This window comes from Falco rusticolus, chromosome 4, assembly GCF_015220075.1.
Source record: "Falco rusticolus isolate bFalRus1 chromosome 4, bFalRus1.pri, whole genome shotgun sequence".
In the NCBI taxonomy this organism is placed as follows: domain Eukaryota; kingdom Metazoa; phylum Chordata; class Aves; order Falconiformes; family Falconidae; genus Falco; species Falco rusticolus.
The window spans coordinates 102,772,336-102,785,096 of NC_051190.1; the positions used below are offsets into that span (position 1 = coordinate 102,772,336).

General features: G+C 39.4%; 1 protein-coding gene across 7 annotated transcripts in view; it reads right to left on the minus strand.

Annotated features, from left to right (window-relative positions):
• RBMS3 (RNA binding motif single stranded interacting protein 3) overlaps positions 1–12,761 on the minus strand; it is a 718,180-nt gene that overhangs the window by 610,448 nt on the left and 94,971 nt on the right. Inside the window, exon 1 of one of the 7 annotated variants that reach the window (XM_037383221.1) lies at positions 3,350–3,476. The exons of 5 other annotated variants lie outside the window; for them this stretch is intronic. Coding sequence is in view for 1 of the 2 variants with exons in the window: in XM_037383220.1 (XP_037239117.1) it covers positions 2,872–2,901 (30 nt within the window). In the remaining variant the exon portion in view is untranslated. Of the gene's footprint in view, positions 1–2,871; positions 2,946–3,349; positions 3,477–12,761 lie in introns of those variants that run through there. One more of the 7 variants, XM_037383220.1, reaches the window with a different exon arrangement.

The window sequence follows — 12,761 nt, forward strand, 5'->3', positions numbered from 1 at the left end:
CTTTGGGCAGCCCCTCATTGCAGGCAGGTGTGCACAGAACTGATGTGCAGGTGAGCTGAGAGCCAGAGTTCGTGCTAGTTGCTTCCTCACTACATTTTAAGGCATAATCACTCTGCAGCCTAGCACTCAGACAACAAATGAAGCCTTTTCTTTATCTCCACATCCAGGCCTCCGGAGCAAGCAGGGAAAGCCTGCACAGATTTCAAAAAGAGCCCTTACATACCCGGGCTTGTGCAAAGCTGTCCTGCACAACATCCATGTCTCTAAACTGGAGAGGTATGGATTTGATGGAGTTTGAGGGACCACTCAATGGATAAGGAATTGGCTGGATGGTCACACCCAAAGAGCTGTGGTCAACAGTTTGATGTTCAAGTGGAAACCAGTGATGAGCAGCATTCCTCAGCAGCTGGCACTGGAGCCAGCACTGTTTAACATCTTTGTCAGTGACATGGGCAGTGGGATTGACTGCACCCTCAGCAAGTTTGCTGATGACACCAAGCTGAGTGGTGCAATTGACACACTGGAGGGAAGGGATGCCATCCAGAGAACCTTTACAGCCTTTAGAGGTGGGCCTATGCAAACCTCATGACATTCAACAGGGCCAAGTGAAAGATCCTGCACCTGGGCTAGAGCAATCTCAAACACAAATACAGGCTGCACAGAGAACGGATTGAGAGCAGCCCTGAGGAGAAAGGCTTGTGGGTATTGATGGATGAAAAGCTCAATATGACACAGCAATGTGCACTTGCAGCCAACCATATCCTGGGCTGCATTAAACGAAGCGTAACCGGCAGGTCGAGGGAGGGGATTCTTGCCCTCTACTCCATGCATGAGACCCCACCTTGAGAACTGCGTTCAGCTCCGGGGCTACCAACATAAGAAGGACCTGGACCTGTTGGAGCAAGTTCAGAGGAGGGCCACAAAGATGATCAGAGGGCTGGAGCACCTATCCTGTAAGGACAGGCTGAAGAAGTTGGAATTGTTCAACCTGGGGAGACCTTATAGCAGCCTTTGAATACTGAAAGGGGGCCTACAAGAAAGCTGCAGGGCGGCTTTTTACAAGGGCACGTAGTGATAGGACAAGGGGAAATGGCTTTAAACTGAAAGAGGGTAGACTTCAGATTAGATATTAGGAAGAAATTCTTCACCATGAGGCTAGTGAGACATTGGAACTGATTGCCCAGAGAAGTTGTGGATGTCCCATCTCTAGAAGTGTTCAAGACCAGGTGGGATGGGGCTTTGAGCAACCTGATCTATTGGAAGGTGTCCCTGCCCATGGTGGGGGCAGGAGGGAACTAGTCAATCTTTAAGGTCCCTTCCAACACAAACCATTCTATGATTTTAAGGACACCATTTAGGATGTTTGTCTGCCTGTTCTGAGAAGTTATATCTGTATTTTTCCCTAAGTCATAGTGACGTTTCATTCCCTACTTCATAGTAGTTTTATAGAGGCTTTTCTTAACTTGTAGAAAATAAAGCAAAATTGTTCTTTCAGAATCACTTCACTCAAAAATGAAGCTTACATATTTTTGGAATAGGTAATAAATGAAATTAGCTGTTTATCAACTTCTTTTTGAAGAAAAGAACCACAGACTTTTATGATTTATCTCTACACTTCTTTCACCTGATTCTCTGTATTTGATTTCTGAAGCACTAAGAAAGAAGGCCATAACACGGACTTTCATATCCCTATCATGTATCACATAACAGACCTTATAATCAAACTGCCTTTGATATTGCAGAAGAATCAATGCAATATGGTATCCACGAGAACACCACCAATTATTAAAATATGTATTATCCCCAGTTTCAAAGTAGCTTTATACCGTGAACTTCTATGCCACTTACTCCTAGTTTAGGCTAGGGCCTAGCATAACACAAAGCTCCTCCAAGTCCACCCCTCGCTTACATGAATTTGTTGACTCTAAAAAAACACAAAACACCACAAGCCACAGTCAGTAGCCAAATATCTTGCAAGCATATCATTACTATACTGTGTAAGCTCAGGTATTACAAAAAACTTGTGACAACAAAGCTATCTGTATCAGAAAGATCAGGTAGATTTGAGTTACCTACTCAAGAGATCTTAATTGAAACAGGCTTTCCAGACATGAGATACTAATCTATCAGTACAATATGTCACCAGGAGGATACTAATAGGGGGACAGTTTCAAATTTCAACCATATGGACATAAATTATACTAAAAAATACAAGTAAGACAATCCAAGTGAGATTTATATACCACAATGTAGTATAATCTTTGTAAGTATGAAAATAAATAGCCTATGGTTTTTAACACCCAAGTGTATAGTACATTTCTATGCCAACTATAACCACTAGGGCTTACACATCATTACATAAAAAAAGCTGGCGTGTCATTCCCACTAATGAGAAACAGCCACTGCTGTAATTGTGCTTTCGTGTTAGTCTATCAAAAAGCAGTTATTTTACAAATTTAATTATTAGCATTACTGTTTAGTGTATTTAGCTTCTACTAGACACCCTTAGAATAGTCATTTTTTAATAAACAAATACACCATGCAACAGAATAACGGTTTCTTTTGACAGAAACTTTGGAAAAGACAAACTGCACACAATGCTGATTTCAGGTCTATAAAAACTTACAAAAACTATCTCTACCTACTTCAGAAGAAAGCCTAGTCAATCTATGAACAACCAGTTGAATAATGAGATAGCTGGAGTTTTTCTGGGAGCTGTTTTCCAGAAAGATGCCTTTCCACAAGCACCACACACCTTTTTTAATTTCAAAATTAATATATATAATGTATGCCTTTACTATTGTCCAATAAAAACCTCCATATTCCTCCTGCTTAAACACATAAATAGCAGCCTTTGGTTTCATTACTTACCCCAACACCTGTTATCTCTAGTAGGTACATTTCCTCTACAGCAATCGCTTTTGAACTCTCCCACCTCTGTTTCAAGGACATCCCAAAGAAAGATATCCTTCAGAGAAATAGTACTGCATTATTACAGAGAAACAAGAGAACCTTTCCAGGCTAGGCAGCCAGTAGACAAATTCCTCCAAAGACAGAGGCAGAAGGTAATTTTTTGCCTAACTTTACAAACAAGAAAAGACCAGGGCTTCAGAAGTATTTAGAAGCTGACTTCATTTCCCAATTTGTTTAAAAGGTACTCACTTAAAAAAAAAAAAAGGTGTAAAAACAGTAGCATAAAAGTTCTAAGATCAGCATTTATTTCCCCAATCCTCCCAGGCTTTTTTCCGCTCCCCCCCCCCCCCCCCCCTTTACATTCACAGATCAATGAGCAGGATCAATTGCACATTCCAAGGCAATCAAAATATTAAGTTATAGGGCAAAGGCTTACACTGCTCACACACAGGAGCTTCTACATCAGGTCATTTGGGATAGATTCTGAAAGATCTCGAAAATACTTCCATCAGAGCTTCTTTCCAAGTTCTAAGGGGCAACACGAAAAAAAAAGCTGAAGGCTAGACCACATCCCCCACTTGGCTCAGTGGTTAAAATATTTGAGGCAGGTAACTTTAAAAAAACACACATGATCAAAGTCCAAAGACACAGACGTATATGCACACTCTCACTCCTATCTCACTGCAATTGGTAGAAATTGGACAATGCCCTAACTACCCCTAGGAGTAGGACCCTTCACACATAGCAGCCAAGGTCACACTGATGGACGAATAGCCTTTGCATGCAGCTTGCACCACAAAGGAGACCTCGAGGTGCTGAATTTTCACAAACTGTCTTACCAGGGAAAACACAAGCTGCATATAGCCCCTTAAGCCACATCCCTTCCTTCAGATACAATCACCTTCCTCATCACTCTTCCCTTTGAGAACAGGGGAGCACGCACACGGGACATTTAAGCACTCTCCCTCTGGCACAACTAGCACTTTAGCACAAGCCCTAGACAGAATCTCCCTCGCTGGTCTTGTCGAGCTCCCTGACAGCATCATTTGAAACATCTAAACCAAGCAACTCTCAGCTCCCCCAAGGCCCCTAGCAAGCCCCTGCACTTTGCTAATTTTACATCCAACCCTTCTACCTTCCCAGCTCATTTCTGCTCCCTGCGAGCTGTCTCTCAGCCATATGCAGGTACAATGCCATCACCATCACCACCACCCACCTATTAAAAACTAATTAGGACTGACTATTCTAATCATCTGCTTGTCCAAGCTGTTCCTTATGTCCTTGCCACTCCTCATTCCCCCACCTGTGAAGAGAGGTTAAACCCACACAGCTGCAGGTGACCACCAGTCGCTTCAAAAGACCAATGAACTTCTGCTGAAAACTTTAGAAAGGTATAACAACTTTCACAGATGGCTGTACCTCTGAAGGTAATAAAAATGCTAAGTGGATATGTGAGTTTAAGTATCTGAGGTGGAAGTTATGGAAAAAAAAAAAAAAAAAGAAGAGAGATGAAAGCTGGTGGCCTGCACGCTGCTGCCCAGACAACACTTGGTATGAGAGGAGAAAATCTGATCTAGGTTCAGATACAACATGTGCTTCAAGCGCACAACCAGATCCAGGCCTGAGTGTGAAGAATGCTGATGAAACATCAGACTGCTTCCAAATCCCCATGAGAGCAGGAAAATAGTACTTTTCATAGCAATAAAGTGGCACAGATAAAAGAAGAGCAAATGATGCAGCGTATGTGCAAAACCACTGTTTTATATGCAGTTCACAGGAAAACTGGTTTCTCAGAAGTTTCCTACTACCGAACACAGTAGATAACGTAGCAAGAGGCCAGAAAATACTTTTAGGAGAATACATGGAAATCTGAGCATTTTCATGAGCAGGAGAGCCCATGAAAATATATGTTACTATTTCATTCTTGGGCTAAGGCTATTAGTGACTGTATACAACACAAGCATAGATCACATACAGTCCATAAATAATTACGCGTTCCGTCAAGAGAGCTTCGATGTAAGGCAACCCTTAAAAATTAGGAACAAAAAGCAGAGCACAGAGAAAGAGTTACAAGTGTCATTACTCTGGCAATATTTCTAAAAGCAAAGAGTATATATCCTGATAACAAAGCCAAAGCTTATAACTCGTTCTACAGCTAAATAAACTTATAAAACCTTCTGATGGGTATGGCAATTCATCTCATTAGCTTGGAAAAGTATCTTAAGAGGGGCTGAATTACTGTCTGGAAGTACCTGTCTCTTTCCATCCACTCAATGGGGAGAGAAGCTAAGCAGCCAGTTTAATTGAGACATCTAACTTTGGATGGCTGATGTTAGGTGAAATTAAATCTACCCACACTCCCTGTTTTCAATTTTACCAAGGGACCTAGGCAATTTGTCCTCTTCTAGGGTTTAAAGGGGTTTTCTGGTCACAAATTTGGTATGTAATAGGGGTATTTCTGAACAGCCTTGTGAACTCCTACGAACTGTACTAATCCTTCAAAGGCAGCTTGCTGGTAAAGCTGTAAAGTACTGTCTTGACTTTCAGAACTTGGAATATTTTGGCTGGGCAAGAAAGGGAGAAGAGATTTTTACTTATAAATAGAGAAAACATAATAGGAATAGAGAAAATATAAAAATACAAAAGTAACCCAAAGAAAATACTAAGCATTTAATCATATCAAAACTGCAGGGTGGGGGTGGGTGGGGGTAAGGGAAAAAACTACTTAGACTTATTGCTGTAGTTCTTTGAGAATGCAGTTATAGTTACGTAATATACATGACACGCTACCAATTCCTGGGCTCTTCGATTTCCTGGCCTCAAATCCTGCTGGCATTTAGCAGGTATCTTGCTCATCAGTTTTACTGGAGAGGTTGCTTGTTCAAAGAGTGTAATGTCCAGCTGTTTATGCAAAGGCTGACATCAAATTCAGAATATATTTGCACCGTCCAATATCTCGGTTACTTTTTTCCCTATTATTTGGTATAGAATTTCCCTGATTTTTCCTTAAATACAAAAATTCATTTGCTGGACAAAGTAATAGTGACATCTGATAACATTGTGAGATGTTAAGGCACTGAAGTTCTTCCTTTGAAGTTTGCTTTCTTTTTTTTCATTGAGTTCTGTATATCTGTGACTTTTGCAAAGAGGAACCAGTAATGTTATGTTTAAAAGGAACAATATTCAATGGCTTCTTATTGAATACAGGCTTTGAGGTTCACTTGCTTATTTTATTTTTTTTCACAGCAGGAGTTTATGAGGAGAAACACAAATTAAAAGGTTTTAACCTCATACTATCAAGGGCTATAATGTCCTTTATGACTCTTCATAAACAAATAGTGGGTGAAGTCCTTTTGCCATTAACTGTAGCAGAAAGAGGGAGAGGTGTTTTTTAAAGTACCGAGTTTTATTTCTTTTTACTTATTGAGTTTAGTCCACAAGAATGCAGTATAGAAAATGACAAGTTATTAATGCCTATATACAAGTTAAATAGAAAAGGTGACAACTTATCTGATTCTGTCTGATCAAAAATAGCGCTTAGAGGAACTAGAGAGTCTGAAATTTGAACCAGTAATATCTCTTGAAACAACACAGACTTCATGCCTACGTACCAATCCATCCCTGCCTCTGGTCTGGCTCCAGGCACCCTTAAGCCTTGTTGATTCTGTGGGGGGTAAGACCTCGCACACTTAATAATACTAAATCCTTCACAGCCTCCTCCTCACAAACATCATCTCAACGGATCAGAGGAGTCAGCTCAGTGGAAAGAGCTTCCTCTGCTTCCAATCTGCTATCACACCTGGCTCCATGGGGAGACAAACCCCACTGAAGCCGGTTCATTATAGATGTGATGCTCACCTATGAAGCCTTTTTCACTCCTGTGCCACAAATATATACAATTCCTTGCTCTCTTTGAAACCTCGACCCATTTTTCAACAATACCAATACTATGCTGGAAATTCATAGCTAATGCCTCTCTGGACATAAGAAAAAACAAATTGCAAATACTTTAAAGATCTATGGTTTCTTCAATCCTGTCCAAGTAAAATTAATTTTCAGGCTCCTCACAGTTAAAAATCCTCCATTACTGCCTGGAAAACTACCTGCTTTCTAGTGAGACTAGCACTATGAAATTCCAGAGATGGATATTTTTTTTTCTCAGAAAAGTGAAGATAAAGGTTGATAATTCGATTAATAACAGGAACATCATAGTGGTGTTGACAGCAGTGCAACGACAGTATGTGGCATGACAGTATGGTCTTCTCTTCCATGCAAAAGGTGCACGATGCCTTCAGCTAGCTTGGCAGCTGAGTGGATAGCATATGTCAAAGCGACATCAATGTTTTGCGGTGATGAGATGATGTGGGAGAATCATCAAGTATGTTGTCCCATAAAAGTATAAAATCAAGAAGAAAGCATTAAAAAAGCAGCTGATCTGGACACAATGGTCCAGATGGAACAGATGCAAAATATAACAGAATTACGAGAGGTAAAGTTTATAAGTAATGAAATACATTTGTAAGGTGTGTATGAAAAAGCACGCAGTGGGAAAACAAACTTTCCTAAAGATTGTTGCACAATGTCATCAGGGATTATTTCTTCTAGCTTACAGAAATCAATGTTATGACAGGGAGAGACAGAGCAGGAGAGATATTGACTGAGCTGTCAACCATAGGAGTGCATCTCTCTGAACCTGTGGGTTTGGGCTTTGATGAAGCAAATGCATTCAGTAGACATTTTTATAGGAACTCAGGCACTAACTCAAAGTACTCACTTGCATTTTATATCCACTATCTACTCCTGCTCATCAACATAGTGACTCAAAATTTTTGAGGTGAAATTGCCAAAAGTCATATAATTCATCTATTACTCACTCCAACAGTGGACTCCTGACAGCTTAGTAATTTGACATGGGCTCTGAACCATAGTGTAGGGCTTGTCATGATACTGTGATTCCCCCCTTTTTCCCTCTTTGTCCACTCCTGCTCACCAATTTAACATAGATACTGTAGCACCCTGGAAGGAAAAAAAATTCTGGACAAAGCCAGGGTTGAAAATATCCTCTCTTCAGAAACCCTCATTATACTCACCAACCAGGAGTTTTGTTTTAAAAAAAAAAAAAATCACTTCATGACCTCCCATATTCTACTTGATTGTTAAAACTAATAATGAATGTATTTGAAATTTCAAAGTATATCTTTAAATGGTGATGAAGTCCACAAGCCTTTTATATCTCACAAACTGAATAAGAACTGATATTAGAGATTGCATTACCCACCTCAAATGACATCTGCCTTAGCAAAACTGGCTGGTCAAGCTTGAACCAGCAATACTGTAGCCGTTAATTCCTTCTCCAATTCCCAGCTGTATTGACCAACACAAGCACAGAATATTTGAATCACAAACAAGCTGAACAACTGTTATGGTTGGTGACAAGCAACAACTTCTTTCTTAGGAATTTTAATATGGTGAAAGAACTCATCTCTGTGGAGATGCCACATACACCCTGACTTGCTGTGCAGTCAGTACTTTCTCCCAAAGCCAGAAAATTTAAAGATAAGCTGCAAAGAGATCGAGGAACAACCTTCAAGTCTTCCAGATGGAGTTGACATAAAGTTGGCATCTTTATCCCATAAAATGTACAATTAAGAAATTGTAAGAAAGTCACAAGGCTTGGAAACATGCAATAAGATAAGGAGGAAAAATCACGTCAGCTTAAGTCAAAAAAAGGAAAATGAGAATATAGAAACATTTCATGCTTTGAGGTCAAGAACTCTCACAGGCACTAGAGAGAAGGTAGGGGAGCACAACACAGCCGTATGAAAGATAATATAGTTTGAAAGTGGATTTTTAGAAGTTAGCAGCTGCTTCAGTGGAAAAAAGACTGCAAGGTAGGAAGTAAGTATTATATCATGTTAAGTTGTCATATTATCAGCATTCAGTAACTTCAAACAGTCAGGGAACGCAACAGTACTGATCTTACTAGGACACGTACTCCTACTTGAAGAATGCACAATGCAATATAAGATGCATTATTGGAAGAACTTGGAACATACCACATCTTTTATGTCCTTTGAACTCTCACCATTTTCCTAAGTGAAACACTGGGGCACAAGGAGGTATAGGGAACTAACTAAAAAAGAAAAAGATGGTCTTGGTTATGGAAGACAGTGGAATGGGATTAGATTTGTGGGACTGAAAGATGTGGCTTTTTTCAGAAGTTTGCATAGGTCTGCAAAAATGGAATTAACAGATATATGTTGATTTGAGACAAAGGAATAACATCAGGAAGGTAAAACAATTTCACTGTAGTGAGAACTGTTCTTTTCCAGTAACTATTCTGAGAAAGACATCCACCCCATTAAAAAAGCAGACAAGAAATATGAAAAGTGACCCAGAATCTTTGAGCAATATCAGGTCTGAGCTGCTAAAAGATAATGAAGTGTCCACACAGAAGACTGACAGTCAGTGGGAGACCTTCAATGATACGCTATGGAGAGTGCCAAAAGTCATTAGAGGAACAAATGCAAATACAAAAACAATGGATGCTTTCATAAAGGGGGGGGGGGGGGGGGTGGATCTTTCCTTCTTTTATTAATGTTCAGTAAAGATCATAAGAATTCAGGATTATGATTACATTGAAGATTATAATAAAGCCAGAACAGAGAAGAGTCTTGGTAAGAGAATGAAAAAGACAATCATGCAGAATTTGAAGTAAAAGATGGTATAGAGTAGATATTCAGTAGATAATCAGAATATTTTACATGTATTTCAGTACTGGGAGGTAAAGACATGAATCATGAGGGTTCAGGAAAGTACAAAAATAAAAATCTTTATTTGCAAACAATACAATCACAGAAAGGTGGAGGAGGTACTCTAATGATCTCTTTAATGGCAAGACAAAAGGGAGAACAACAAAAGGCTATTTTCTAGATAAATGAGTCATTCTCAGAATAATCAAATTTTTTAAGTATTCAAACATTCAGGAAAAATGCTGGCAAGTCCCACTAAATTAAGACCAGGACACAATAAAAGTAGCCAAATTTTTGACAACCTAATTTTGAAAATATTCCCAAGCAGTCAAAAGAGAAAGTCACATTTCCCACTTCAAAATAGTGATGTATTGGAAATGTAAGAATTATTTGTACATTTCTTCTCATTACAACCTCAGAAATCCACCCTCCATATCTTTTGCATACTCATTAAACAAAGGAAACAGTGAGAGACAGCAAGTATTGGTGTCTGGGAAAAAGCATGATGTTCCCTCCCAAGATTAGTAAAAAAAAATGAAAACAAGCAATCAATGTCGGTTAGGTGTTGTCTCAAGAGAAAATGCTGATATAAACACAATGAAGGTGTAACTGCTTAGAGGATTTAGGAAGAACACACTAGTGGATCTTTGGCCTGCAGGGAGAAGATCTGACATCTTAGAAGACCATAGCACAAGCACGCAATTGTTTATCCAACGTGTAGGAAGTTGAGTGCTTTGTAAGCAGGGACACAATGAGATTTCTGCTCTGGCGGGAACAGGAAGAAGCCCCATACTTTCCAGAGCGGTCCAGTCACTGGGAGTCTGGGGTTGGAAGGAACTGAAGCGATCTGCCTCAATTTCTGAGCAAGTGGCTGCTGTAGGAAAGACGAGGTAGGAAGAAAGGGGTGTTTTTTCAGATCAATGAAAACAGCAAGGAAAATTCAAGGAATATAAAATCAGGTAAATAGGTGTGTCATGGTAAGATTTTGAGCAAGCCTTCTGTCATGCTTGACATGAGGTTTCAGTGAGTTTGGTAGCACAAACACCTGGCAGCTTTCAATAATAGTCCTAGTTTGTGGGAGGAATAAACTCAATTATTTGGTACTTTAGCTCTAGTGACAATGGGGAAATTTGTCTTTATGCTCTTATTTTCCTAAAAAGTCAACAAAGTAAAAAAAGGGAGCATTTGACTAGATTAGCACTGATACTGCCTAATCATGAACTGAGACACGGAGCTGACAAACTGAAGGGGTGACATCGTATTGCAGTTTGACTGCAGTCAGTGCTAGCGTAATACAACTGGCACGGGTGACAGCCGCTGCGACTGTGAAGCAGTACAAGGTTTGTTACTCGTCAACGACCACAGCAAACTTGCTGGGCTCCTGGGTACACACAGTACTCTCACTTGGTTGCAGACATTTATAAAGAGAATTACTGAAAATACGGTTAGCTGACTGTTTTGCCCAGGATCCAGAACATCACTCTTACTGCCCAAGCAACGCGTTGGATGTGATTTTTATAGAGAGATTCTAGTAATTCTGATAATAAGCTTTTGCAAACACTGTGCTCATTTGTCTAAAGGCTGTGAAATCCTACACCTATTGCCTTCACCTACCTTCCTCTTCCACCAGTACCAGCCTTTACGTTCTCCTTGTTCAAAACCCCTGTGCTTGCTCCCTGACTTCGGCTTATGCTCCTTCTCCCCCAGGCCTATCACGCAATCTAAATCCCGACACCACAGAAGGTGAGACAGGCATTCAAATTCAGCTGTCATCGCAAGAGGAGAGATGCAACACAGTGGCTAGAGCAGCAATAACTGCGAAAATATATCATTCCAGCTTCTTCAAATGCCCCTCCCTGCACCGCGATCAAGTCACACCACAGCAATAAATTCTTCTAAGAGCCCTTAAATCTATCACACTAATTGCTAAATGTGGAGTAGCCATTCATCTTTCCTGGTAACATTGCAATGCATAAATTTGCTGTAAGATTATTTTTTTTAATGTTTCCTTATGATTAAAGCATAAAATAACAGAAAAAGTAACATCACTCCATCTGCTTTCAGGCTAATGCTTCTTTTTGAAGCCTGGAGAAGAGTTCAGGATGGAAAACATGAAAGATAAGGAGAACCGACAACAGAAAGGGACAGATATTTCCCTACTGTATTCACATGCATTCTTAGCACTTAAGGCACTTATTTCTAGACTGTAGAATGAATAAACAACACTCATATTTTCAGATATTTCCTAACAACCTTCTCTTTAAATTTCTTTCTAGAAATCTCACAGTAAGTCTCCATTATTTTAGCATAGAGTCTGTGAAACTGGACTGTATTTTAGCAGAGGTCAAATATTTAAAATAATAATATACTTTGGAGTTGGTTGATAAATATACATGGAAAGAGACTTCAAGGAAAACACAGGCAATAATGAGAGGCAAACTTGGGATTGTGAGCATGTCCTTTGTCAATTTGTTCAGCGTACAGTAACCTTGCCAAATTAAGAAAATTCCAAGTGCATTAGGAAAGGCTGCCCTCTTCAGACAAACTTAATAAAAGGTATCCAGAAGAAGTTCTAAGCGTCTTGAAGTTAAAATAAAAATGTAGTGAAATGAACTGTGGAGTGTAATATCAACATAATACCAACTTTCTTCTGCTTAATAACAATTTGCTACTACATAAAGAGAAGTGCTTCTTGTCATTAGCTGCATATTAATGTGTGTTTGTTTAGACTCACTACAGATCCATTTATGTATTTTTATAACGCTGTAAAAACTTCCATTCATATGCTGAAATACAGAGACATAACTAGTTAAGAAAGCTATTGAGTCTGAGCTATCCCTATACTGTCATATAGAAAAATAACCCATTTTGCAGTGCTGAATTTCTATCACATGGGAATTTTCATTAAACATTATAAACTTGCTTCTTTTCTTTAACAAAATTTGGGTTTACATATGTTTTGATCTCCCTAACACTTCAGAATAGTGGAAAAATGTTTTCATCATTGTGATCGGTGTTTTATATTGAAGGCTATTTTTAATTTCTTTGCCTTAAATTTCTCATGAACAGTAGGAAACTGAGCTTATTTAGCCAGAA